This window comes from Serinus canaria, chromosome 5 (genome assembly GCF_022539315.1).
Source record: "Serinus canaria isolate serCan28SL12 chromosome 5, serCan2020, whole genome shotgun sequence".
Lineage (NCBI taxonomy): Eukaryota > Metazoa > Chordata > Aves > Passeriformes > Fringillidae > Serinus > Serinus canaria.
This window is the reverse complement of record NC_066319.1, coordinates 11,250,710-11,263,506: the sequence shown is the minus strand read 5'-3', so window position 1 is coordinate 11,263,506 and position 12,797 is coordinate 11,250,710. Positions and strand designations below refer to the sequence as shown.

Here is a 12,797-nt window from a genome sequence, read left to right as displayed (position 1 = left end):
AGGAATCCAAAATGAAAAATACCATTTCCATCTATTAGCTGCTCTTAATTGTTTGCCAAAACAGTACTTGCTCTACAGCCACAGCATTGGGGATCATCAATGTTGAAGTGACCCTGTTTTACAGACCTAACTTTTTCTTTCTATAGCTGAGAGAAGAAAACAAATGAATACTTCTCATTTACTTCAGCAATTTCCTACAGCTCCCTCACAATAAAATACTAACACATATTGGCAATAAAACTCATTATATGATAATCATAAAATATTTCCTTTATAAAAATAGTGCTTTAACAAAGAGCTTCAGGAACAACATATGGACGCTCTGGGCAAAATTTTCCTCTCTGGTTAATGAAAACAGGATATTTAGACTCTCAAAAAAAGCATTCAGGCTCTTAAAGGAGCTGACATTCCCATTGACTACAATAGAATTTTATGGATTGACTCAATAAATCAATTTTTTCAGTGTTATTTAGTTATTAGGAATATCATATCTGTTACAATGGTTATATTTAGTTGTGCTTTCAGCACTGAAGCCCATCCTACCAGATGCCTGCTGCTCAACAGCTCCAGGGTTCCTGGTGCCAAGGGAATGTGACACATATTCCCTTGTGACACAATGCCAGTTCTATACACAGGACCTGGCCAGAATGGAAATAACTTCAGAGTGCATGATGGAAATTGTGATAAAAGTCACGATTTGAAAAAGTCTCCCAAGAGCATTTTTGCAGGTATGTATTTTAACAATATGGATGCTACCTGTGTATTTCCATTGGCCCTGTTTTCCTGCTTGATAAAAAATGCTTACAGTTCATTTTGCTTTTAAAGACCATTTGCTGTCAATGTTCATTCCTCAAGTGTGAGGACTGAAGATGATACTCAGTGTGGAGACTGAATCAAGCACTGAGTTAATTCCCAGTTTCATCACACAATATGGCCTGATGAATAGTGGCTATATTATTTAGAGGATGCAGCCTGTGAGGGTGCTATGTCTGTGCACTTCTTGCCTTGTTTTCCCAGGCAAATGGGTTGGGGTTTTTTTTCCAGTCAGGGGAGAAACATATTATCTATCTTATTACATTCAGATCTTCCTTTCAAATTCAATCTTGAAAAATTCTGCTATGTCTTCTTTTAATGGTGTGCTCTGTACAAGTGGAAAATATCTTTCTAGGATAACCAAACACTGCAGGAAACTGATAAGACAACAGAGACCCTTTCATTTCTAAGCTACTGATTCAAATTCAGACTGATTAGGGCACAGAATGGAAATTGTTCTCCCACATTGGTGGCTTTTCAAGAGCTCAAGTGTAAAGAAATGAGTGTCTTAGCTCCTAAATGGACAGATACTCATAGAACATGAAAAATCATTTACAATGCTCATCACTTGCATCTCTGATGATCTTTTCAGTGAGATTGAAAAGATAGACCAGCATCTCCCTGGTCCAGAAAGCAATAGAGTTTCATTGTAGAAAAAATTAAATATTGGCATTATGATGTAAAAATGCACATGACTACTATGTCCTACTCCCTGAGAACTTCAGTCTCACTTCTTATTGCCACCCAAAAAACAAATTCACATAAAACTTGTGCTGATTCTCTGACACAACACAGGTGGGGAGTCCTGTGTGTGTTTTAGCATGTGTCTTCCTCTTTGCTTCTATTCACTACAGTTCAGTGCAGTAAAAGCACAAGAAAGATATCAGAAACATTTCCAAATTCGAGCTCTTGTAATAATTTCCTGTAAAAACATCTAGGTTTATTTCAGATCTTTGTACCCCTCAGTACGTTATTGTGAATATAGTGATTAAACAATTAAGGATTGCAGTGTTAGTCTAAGGAGGGCAATATTGCACAGTATTGCAATATTGCAGTCTTCATCCTGCAATAGTTGCATTAAAAATGCCTCTTCAGTGTAATCTCTCATCTAGAACTCTGGTTTTTAAAGGCTTCTTAGTTTCTCTTTTTAATTTTTTAGTTTCCAGTGGTTTTGGCAAATATAAACCTTAATAGAAGAGAAAAGGTAATTTTAATGATAAGCTATGATTTGCTTAATATAAAAACATAAAGCTTTGAAAGTGTCATGAGAATTAAATTACAATGGGAAGGAATTCACTGCATTCCTGTAGCCTTTAAGTAATAATAAAGTCAACTTGATCTGAAGCTTTATGAATCAAAATCCAATCAAAATTTTGAAGTTTCTTGGGGTGTTTTTCTAGGAACCTATGCAAATGGGAGGGAGATATTGATAAAACTTCCAGCTAAGAAAAAGTGATTTGTTTAACTGACAAGTGCATTCTTCCTGAATGAACTTTTAAAATTAAAGTGAAACAAATCAGCCAGCAACAGAAATGGGACAGCAAGACGCCCCACCATCAACTGTTTGAGGAAGACCAAAGGATGCATCCAGAAGCAGGTCCACTTCTCCAGTTCTATCTGGTGATCTAACTAGAAACTGTCAGCTCATCTCCCAAACCATTCCTCTCTGTAGAGCACTGTGCTCATCAGAGCGTTTCTGCAGCCCTGCTGAGTGACTTGAGAGAGCATGGCTCAGCTCTGGCAGGCCGGGGTCAGTGCCCAGCAGTGACCAGCGAGGGAGGGGAACATCGCGCCCTGACCATCGGAAATCAGCGCGGCACCGCCGCCGCTCGCCCAGATAACGGCAGCAGAACAGTCAAAGCCTGTATTCAAACCTTTCCCAGCCTCAGGGTCATCTGAACCAGCACTGTCACTCCTTCCCACTACAAATGTTTCTGTTCTTGATGGCCCTCCCACCTCCCATGGCCCAGTTCAGAGCTGAGCTGCCAGAGCTTCATGTCCCAAATGCACCTCCAGTGTCACAGGGTAAACAGCAGCTCTTATTCCTTTCTGAACCAAAGGAAATTCTGCACTGCTGGGAACTGAGCTGCTGAAAATTTGTCAGCTGCATGTTTCAGGCTGTTTCTGCTTGTAAAGGGAAGGGTACAATATTTGCTAATAGATTTCATAGTTATTCAGTTTTCATCATTATTTGGCTGAAGTTTATTTGTATGGTTTTCTAAATCTCAGTGGTTTAAAAAAAAATTAAAAAGCCATGTTTCATCACAGCTCCAATAACTGAGCATATTGCTTAGTCTTAGAATTTTATTAAATCACTATTCTTCCTGTTCTCAAGCTCACTGTCAAAATATTAAAACTTGGTTCTCTTCTGAAGTAACAAACATTTTCTACAGGGGATTTGTTTTTTTCTTTCTCACAAATTCATAAAGAGCTCATAAGTGTTCTCACTAGTACTTCTGAGCAGTAGGCAAATTTTGCAGGGAAAGTCCATCTCAGCAGTTCAGTGTGGAGTGCCTCATTGCCTTCAGCCCTGCTCAGCTGCCAGGAGCTCTCCCACAGCAGAGGGAGAGGTCCCAGCCCAGGCAGTGGGGAGAGGCTGGGACATGCTGAGACCATGTGAGTTTACTCACACCACTGGCCTCTTGCTCTAACCAAGTTCCTGATGACTGCTCTAGCTGAAAAAACTGGGAGATGTTTTAGCTCAGGCCACTCCAAAACTGATGGGGCAACAATTATTTTTTTTCCTAAATAAAAATGAAAAAAAAAGCCTTGGCTTCCTGCTTTGGGCATACATAACTGACTCTCCTTTTCAAGCTGCTCTCATTCCTTCCTCCTCAGAGCCCTCAAATAAAACTTGCATGCCCAAATATGCACAAAACAGTATCCACTAACCTTCCAAACCATGCACAAATGTCAAAAGTTGTAAGCAACCAGCAAACACTTCTAGACCTGCTGCCTTCCCTGTTCCTGTGTACTAAGTGTAAGACAGAGAACACCTTTCACCTTTAATTAAAATGGAGCCTGTAATTGAAATACAGACATCCACAAAGAAAACAAGCAGCTTTTCTATCACTCACAGCAATACTTCCACATACTAAGCAAGAAAAGAGTAAGAGATGAGAAAATACTTTATTATTAATGTGCTAAGACATAGGCAATCACACAAAATTAGTGGGAAAATTGCACTCATTAGAATTTCAAATAAGATCAAAACCTCATTGCTTCAGAGCAACACAGAGGTGAAGATGCATCTTTTGATTTGCAAGTTATTGCATTCTTCTCAATGCTCTCCAATCAGAAAACTCAGGGTATGTAAAAAAGATACATCTCATGGTCTTTAAATTCATATTCACGTGAAATACATGAATGCAATTCATTGCATTTTGTTTATCTTACTGGTAATTATTTTATACAGTAGGAGCAGGACTCCACTGTGGTGGATGCAGAGTTATCTCCCTCCCAAGGCTCTGTAACTAATGGTGAGGGAATTGTTCAGTGTTGTCCTCCCCTATCTGCCCCTGGAGTCATCCACCCTGGATGTGAACACAGCTCTTCTGCATTAGTCACAAGGTAATCCATTGTCAGTGGTAATTTAGGCAGACTGGATCTCATCTGCATGAATGACCTGACAATAAATTTGGGCAGTGCCTACAGTTCAACACAGAGCTGAGGAGCACTGGTTAATTTGTTTGGTTTATTTTTTCCTTGTATTTGGAGTAGCAAAAGGATTAAGTGAAGAAGAATTAAAGGCATATTGTTACATATCTGATAACACAAACAAAAGGCCCCACATTTGCATCCATGAAGGGATGTCTCTTATTTAGAGACACATCCTGCCCCCTCTCTGAAGATGACTCTTCTCCCTAAACAGATGAGTTTTCCTCAAGACTTGAGATTATCTTTGAAATGAAAATTTTACTGTAGAAAGGGAAGAAAATAAAGCAGTCTAAGGGCAAGCCAGAGAACAAAAAAACTGCCAGCCCTACTCAAGCACTGACAGCAGAGCTCTGCTTAACTCCAGCACTGGATGTATCTACACATTCTTTTATTTAAGGATTCTGGAGGTGTCAATTCCTAAGGCAAAATATTTCTAGATTTCTGCCCAGCCCATAACCACATAATCCTTTCAAGGGAAACAAAGTATTTTAGTTGGATTTAGTAATGTGGACCAAGAATTAATTTCGCTTTAAAATAAATAAATACATTTGATATAAAACTGAATGAGCTTGGCTTGAGTATGACTGATTTTGGAAGTGATCACACATCTCGGGTTTTTAAGGCTGAAGCACAGGCACAAAGTCTTCCTTCAACTAAGATTTTTCTAGAAGTTTTCTTAGTTTCTAAGACTTTTCTAAGATTGTTTCTGCCTTGAGAGAAATGCAGTAATAAAACACAGGACCTTGACATGCATGTGAAATGGCTGAGCATGGACCTGTGTATATGATGGAGACAAGAAACCAACCCAAAACAGTATTTCTGGTATCCTAGAAAATGACCTAGTAAGTAACCTAGGCTTACTTTGTCAAGAAATGTAAGTCATTCTTTTATTTGATACTTATGAAATTATAAACAATCCACCTGAAACATTCATGGCGTGTCTCTAGTTACATTAGTCCAGACTCTGTGGTTCTTCTCTGTTGCCCTCACTGGAGGTAAGGTAGCTCCACCTATTAAATTTCTGTCCTATTAACTTAAATTTTGGAGAAGGAAAAAGTTCTGAGCAACAAAGCCAGTGCAAACATATCTCAGCAGGTTAGGCTAATGGAAGTGTCAAACTCTGTGACATCATGAATGTCCTCATACGCTGCTGAGAGATAAAATCCCAAGCGTGTATTTAGAGGTTTGTGGGTACTCAGTTCAGTTCTTCCCAAGCAAGAAGATCCAACTCATGATATCACAGTTCAGTTTTAATAAGTAAGAATGTATTTGGTTCAAAGATTCAACTAAAAATATTTAGAAAGAAGTTTTATGAGCTTTATTTGAATAGACACTTTTTAACTTGGTGCTAGTGGCAAATTGCAGATGTAATCCTTTTTTTGCACAAATCTCTGATGTCTTGCTATAGCACCCCCTGACATCAGTGCCCCCAGTTTATTGTGCCAATAAATCATGATTGCTCAGCTGGAGAACATCCTCCACCAACATCCTCTGGTGAGGACGCCACCTTTCCTGTGGAGCTTGGGTGGAAAGACAACAATCCACATCACAAAATCCAGACTGTGTCAAAACACCTGTGATTCCAGTGGCACAGCTTTCCTTGGACACATAGCCTCTGAGAACAGTTTTCCTCAGACATAATCCTTTTCCACAACTGGAATCAGGGTTGGTTTCTGCCTTGGCTATCTTCCCAAATCAAACTCAGAGATTAATTTGAAAGTTTGTTTAAATGTTTGTTCTTGCTCTCACAGCAGTCCCTCTATATAGTCTACCAAAGTCACCATGCTAGTAAAACATTTATCTGCAGCAAACTTAATTTTTGTTCACTGTAATTGTTTTTGTAAAATGTTTTTGAGCTTTCCGAAGCCCTCTTCTGTTCTCCAAGTTGGGACCCATACATAAGGCACACCCTGCACCACAGAAAATTTTACAAGCTGAGAGAAATTCTGCCACTTACAAACACACGGGAAGAGGTCTGTATCTTCAAAATCTGATGTTATTTATGCATCAGACAATAAACTCTGATAAAAAACTGAATCAATGGGGTCCTCCAAAAACAAACCCTTCCTGTGCTTCAGTTACCTGCAGCATTTGAGAAGGCTCAAGTGTATAAAATGCCTGGAGATGCAGAGTTAAGAGATGGCAAATTAGCCAGAGGCAAAGACATTAAGAATTATTTAGAGAAGTTATGTAGCCACATAACTCTAAATATTTTTCAACTCTGGGCTGGTCCTTGTTGCATCTAGCATCTCAAACTGAGCTTCAATTTTAAGATATAATGATATATTGATATAATGATATATAAATCTTTTGTTCAGGATTTTTTTTTACTCCTTGTATCTGTTATATTAAACAGCCTACAAGTTTGAAAGCTGCATTTTGCTAACTAGAGCATGACTTCATAGACACAACTATTGGCCTGTTTTAATACAGTGCAGTGTAGAGGTGATTTTTAAGCCAAAGACAGTAGTGCCATTCCTACATTAACCTTTGATTGCACTGGAAAAAACACAAGTTTTGGACAAACACTAACAACAAATAGAGTTTCTGATAAAACCCAAATACTCCAGATAAACATTAAATCATTTGCTGAGGGAAAGCAAGCCACATTGTAAGGAGAGAGAGCTACAAACACCACTATGCCTTTCTGTGATTTCTGTTCTCCTAAGGTTTCCTCAGAGTTATATTGATCCTCATAACTATGGTGAAATCAAACTCATTTGATGCAACAGGGTTGTGGTTGTGCACTAGCTGCAATCATGCTATGGGCTCCTTTGTCCTCTGCGGAAGGATTAAGAAGATTTCATAGAGCTGCTTCCTGCCAGAATTGCTAAGAAGTCACTTCCAGCTACACACAAGGTGCTTTCCTATCCTTCCATTCCTTGGCATTCACCTCAGTGACTCACAAGGAAGGATTAAAGTTGTACTCTGGAAGCTCACTGAAAGCCAGAGTCTCCTTTTGTAAGCATAACTTTTCTGCAATTTCTCCAATTTGCTTCCTGTAACTGACTCTTGTTCCAAACAACATCAGAATGTTCCCTCTGGCTTGGACCAAAAAAGCATTCCTGGTCCAAGGTTCAGTCACTGACCATGAGAGTTAGCAGGTGCCTGGAGAAGAGAATAAGAACGTGCAGTGCAGCTTAACCAGTTTAAGTCTGTTGACTCAGAGATTTTATTTCTGTGACTAAAAGGCTTTGGAAGATTTTTCTTCCATAGATTTGTCTGATTGCAGCATCACATAAGAGTAAGTTTAATGGTTTAAAAACATGCTGCTAAAAAAATGCCTTCTTTTCAACTGATTTTGAACCTGTTATCTTCTGGTTTCATTGGATTAGTATTAGTTCTTAAATGGAAAGAGTATTTTTTCCCTATTTATCATCTCTGTTCTATATATAATTTCAGATACTCCTCTTCCCTTCAATGCCTTCCATTTCCTTTCTAGGATGAAGAGTCACAATAAATCTACTCTTGTCTTGTAGTGAAAATGCTTCTACCTTCAACCACCCTTGTCATTCTACAATTTTCCCATTCTGAGCACAGTCAAGTTTTCTCTCCTAACACACACACACAAATCTCAGGTTTTAACAAGTGGTGAATGAACTTCAGGTACCTTTAAAAAAATGCATTAGTGTGGTTTTGTTTAAAACACATCACTTGCTTCAGATCCAAGAGTTCTTTTTCCCCTCCTGTGCTCACAGCAGAAACCCATGAATCCCACAACCAGATACTCAGGTGAAATTCACAGTTATCCTCCCAGATAATGTCCTTGCCCTGTTCTCTGTCTTTCCCTCATTTCCTCAAGTGCCATCCAAACAACTCTGGTGGAAAAATGGCTCTGGTGATTCATGACAGTTAATTCCCACTCTGGTGAGGACCAAGGCAATTTTAGTTACTGCAAAAATCTTAATGCCTGCAAAGCATGCAGCAGTATGGATGTTTACGTGGAGGCACCTTCTTTCCACTGAGGATTTTTATTATTAAAATTTAAATCCATGATCTACAGGGATCTAAATCACAGCCAAAGTAATTAGAAAGACTTCTAGAGACTTTACTGACCTTTGCTTCTGACCTATAAGGAATCACAAAATGTTGAACCAGCTGATGTCACCATATCCCTGAATCACACCTTGCATCTTAGAATCACAGAATAATTGAGACTGGAAAATACCTTTAAGACCATCAACTGAACAATCTTGAAACAATAAACCCCACCAAAACTAAGACTGACAAGAAAATAATTCTTAAAAATATATCTTAGCAACCAGGAGACTGCTACACCTGTGTTATGCCAGTATCAGCACTAACTGAAACTCTGGCACCACAGGTTATAAAGTACTTTTGCAGGTTTCCAAATGCCCAGTCAAATCCCACAATAAATAAAGACAGAAACTGTTCAGTTTAAGTGAATCTTTGAACATGATTACAATAAGTTTTGCAAGCTTTGAACTTTTATGATGCCAGCCCTTACAACAGTGATTTACAGTCTGACTCAAAGGAAGAATGCTCATGGTTGGCTCAGATAGCATCCTCTTGCAGGGTTTCTCAGAGACAGGTGAAGATTACATAAGGCAAAACAATGGATGGAGAAATGGTGCATGATCACCTATTCATCTCATCCCTTGTTGTGCAAGTGCACCTTAAAGATTGTCCTTAGCTTCAGGCTTTTACTTGTACTTAGAAAAATCTCTTCCTGACAAATTCTAATCGAAACAGATGATGATAAGGAAAGACAGTTTATTTGACAGTTACTATCCAATAACTTAGTAACCCACAGTACTTTCTAAGCTATTCAGAATGGAAATTATTTCAAAATGAGAGACTTGTCCAAAGTTTGCCAAAGTCTAGACCCAAGTTCTGAGCCCGGATCTGTCTGCACAGGTGAAAGGGCAATAAACAACTTGAGAGCTCCAGAGATCATTAAGTAACTGTTATTAATATCTACATATTAATATCTCTCTAGAAAATCCTTAAGCCCCCGGCCCTCATTATTTTATCTTCTTACTATTTTGTACTAGGAGATGGCAAACACACAAACTGGGAAGTGTACAAGGATATGGATCCCACCTCTGCTGAGCTCTACCATAGCATAACATACCTAATAAAAAAAACCAGAATGGCTGCTGGTTTTCTGCATCTTTCTTTGATTGTACATTTTTAAAAGTTTAGTTTTTCCCCTAACTATGAATTACAAAGGTAATCTACTTTGCAAATTATTTTAATGCTACAGAAAGGACAAATAAGCAAAGCAACAGATGAGCCCTGTACTTTACATTCAGCCCTTTCCCACCTGCTGCCTGACCTGCAACAGGAGACAGTCTGGCCATGGTCTGTGAAGGCAGAAACAGCAGAGGGAATGTGACACAAACCAACACAAAACACCAACTGGAGATTGGCAGTGCAGGAAAGCTGGCATGCAATCCCTTGGCTTAGGAATTCAGCTCAAAACTTCTGAGATCTATACAGCACCTTCCACACAGTCCTTCCTTGCAATCACTGCCATCATAACCAGCCCATTAGCAGTAATTGTTCAATAAGGTATGTTCTTCATACCTTGGGTCCTTCACTCCCTACAAAAAAAACTTCCCTCAGCCCAGCAAAGCTCCCTTTCTGTCAGAATAGAGGTTGCTTACCCTTGAACAGACATCTTGCTCCAAACACAGACAGACTTTACTCAAAATCTACAAATCCTGCAGTTCTCCACTTACCTATCCAGAGTGTCCTGAGGCACTTTACTCCCTCCAGCTCTGCTGTTGACACTGCTGTTCTTGTTGGCAGTCATGGTCATTTCTGCTTCCTAGAAATGTGGATATCTGTGAGAAGAAAAGTCAATTAAGCTTCAGCAAGCCCAAATGACAATTAACTCCTTGAACTACTGTTCTGTGTAAAGGCAGAACTCCAGGTTGCTTTTCATTCTATAAAATGCAATCAGTGTAGTGATGAGCCTGAAAAACAAAACCTTTTACTGCTGCTATTGCACATCCACAGCCAAGTTTATCACAGCCCAGTGCTATAAATGGAAATAACTTATGAGAAGTAGGTGTGTGCTTCAGGTGCTGGCCTGTCTGATGAACAGAGCTTGATACTAAGTCCACAAAAGATGACAGGTTTGGTGTGGCTCTTCCATCCTTCAGAGTATGTGGAGATGCCAGCAACAGCACTGTGTGATATTTTCAAACACTGTAGCTGTGACTGGAAGTTTGACCACACCACAGCTATCCCAAGGAATAAAAAAAGCTTTCTCACCTTTAAAGTGCAGCTCTATTATGGAAATATTTTCTAATAGTGAAATGATGAATTTTTGAATATAATTTTCAAATTTGCTTGTGATATAAAAATATCACAAGCAGTTTTCTCTATTGGCCTCAGGATTCTTTAAGTAAAGCTGTCTTGGGACACTTTTAAAATCTCAGGTAATATAAAGAATCTTTATCACTTCCTAGCTGTTTTTTTAACTATTTGGTAATCCCAAAAACAGTGGACTTAATTTCAGCCCTGTGTATAAAGTTGTGTGCTCAAAAGATAGGTCTCACTTCTGAGACATTGCTGCACACTGGCAAAGGAACAGCCCAGTACCATTATTTATTTTGCCTTCATTCTGCTCTCTTAACAGCCATATCATGCTGTGACTGAAGGGAGGACATGAATATGAGTAAAGGCCAGGATGTCATCCAAGGGATGCAAAAGCAGGAATCCCTAATATCATTGGAATGTCATTAGCCCCTCCATTGACTATATCTCATGGTTCTTCAGCGTAAAGCACAGCTCTTAGTGGCCATTTCTTCTGTCATCGTAATCCCTTGAGAAATATTTTGCAAAATGACGGAAGAATGTATTTTCATGTTGTGATACAATTCCTAAAATGCCAGCAGAGTCCCTTGAGAAAGAAAAGAAACAGTATTTACTCCACCTGGTGCTACAGGAGTCATTTATGAAGGATTCTGTGGCTCTGCTGGCACCAGTCTGGGTGGTTTCTAAGATGCTGCTTAGTTTATAAACTAAAACATCTACCATGGTTTGCAACACTGCCACCCAGGGTCTGACCAGAACTACCAATTTTTACGACCATTAACAACACAGCTAATACAAAAATAAGGAGTGTTACGAAACTTCTTGTTTACTCAAACCCACAGGAAGTCCAGACTGCTTGAGAAGCCACTGTAATGTGATGCTGCAAAACAAGCTGGGGGCTGACAACACACAAAAATCCCTATACTAACAGACCTATCACAGTCAAGGGACATTCTCTAAACCACTTTATTGCAAGCAGTTCTGCCACATACACAGTCAGAAAATCTGCAGACTGCAGCTCCAAAGGCAGAGTCAATAATGCTGACCACAAACTCCAGGTCTACTTGTCCTTCTCTGCTGCGTTGTATCAATTTTCCCAGATTAAGCAGAGAGATTTTTTTTTTCCCCCCTGGTTGGTAACATTTTTTCTACACTGAAGCTCCCTAAATTCCTCCAGTGTCTCATTGTTATTGTTAGAGTTACATTATCAAGATTACAGGACTGTTACAGAACTGCCTGTTCCGACTGGAAAAGGGATTGCTTGGGACAAAAAAGGCAGCCTGCTAATGCTGGCCAAGCTTTCTAGGACTGTACATTCCACAGAGAGTAAGCAGTTTTTTTATTGTTTTCCACACACCAGTTCAATACTTTTGCTGTCCTAAATCTAAATCACTTTTTAACTCTTAATGTGAGAAAAACAAGAGAGATAAACACAGCATAAGCAGAACAATAGCTGTTAGCATGCATGTGTAACATTAATTTTCCAAGATCTGCTTTTTTGTTCAAGTCAAAAATAAGCCAAAGAGACCCTCAAAAAGATGGGAGACTGACCTGACACATTAAAAAAATATAGTGTGCTTTTGTGCTGCTGGTTTTGAGAGTCCACTTTTCCCAAACCCAAAATCAGAAGGGGGTAGGGAGGGAAGAAAAGTATGTCAAAGCTTGAAAAAAATCATCATCAACAACATTTAAATTTATTTAATTTAAATATTACATTCCAAAGCCTCCTTAAATGTCAGATAGAAAAAGTGGTTTGCTTTCAACTAAAGATAAATTGAGTTCCTAAAGACAATTTCTCAAGATATGTCAATTTACTGATGTAAGTGTGCTCCTTCTTATGCAGTTGAGACTATGATATCAACTGACTTTTCTATTCAATTTTCCTTTAAAGCTTATTTTGGATGAATATTTTAATGTAGGTGATGCTGGTATTGTCTCAGCATATGCAGAAAAAATGCAAACAACATGAACATGGCAGAAAAGTGATCAGCCATTTACAGAGGTGCCTGTAAGGAAAGACTTATATCACCCCAAAAAAT

General features: G+C 39.0%; 1 protein-coding gene across 7 annotated transcripts in view; it reads right to left on the bottom strand.

The window, feature by feature from the left end:
* The window catches only part of DENND2B (DENN domain containing 2B), a 153,181-nt gene that overhangs the window by 76,683 nt on the left and 63,701 nt on the right, over nt 1–12,797 (bottom strand). For all 7 annotated transcript variants that reach the window (XM_050975355.1, XM_030240508.2, XM_018907914.3 and 4 more), the window contains one exon: nt 10,176–10,280. In XM_050975355.1, coding sequence (XP_050831312.1) covers nt 10,176–10,255 — 80 coding nt within the window. In that variant the 5' untranslated portion in view covers nt 10,256–10,280. The remainder of the gene's footprint in view (nt 1–10,175; nt 10,281–12,797) is intronic.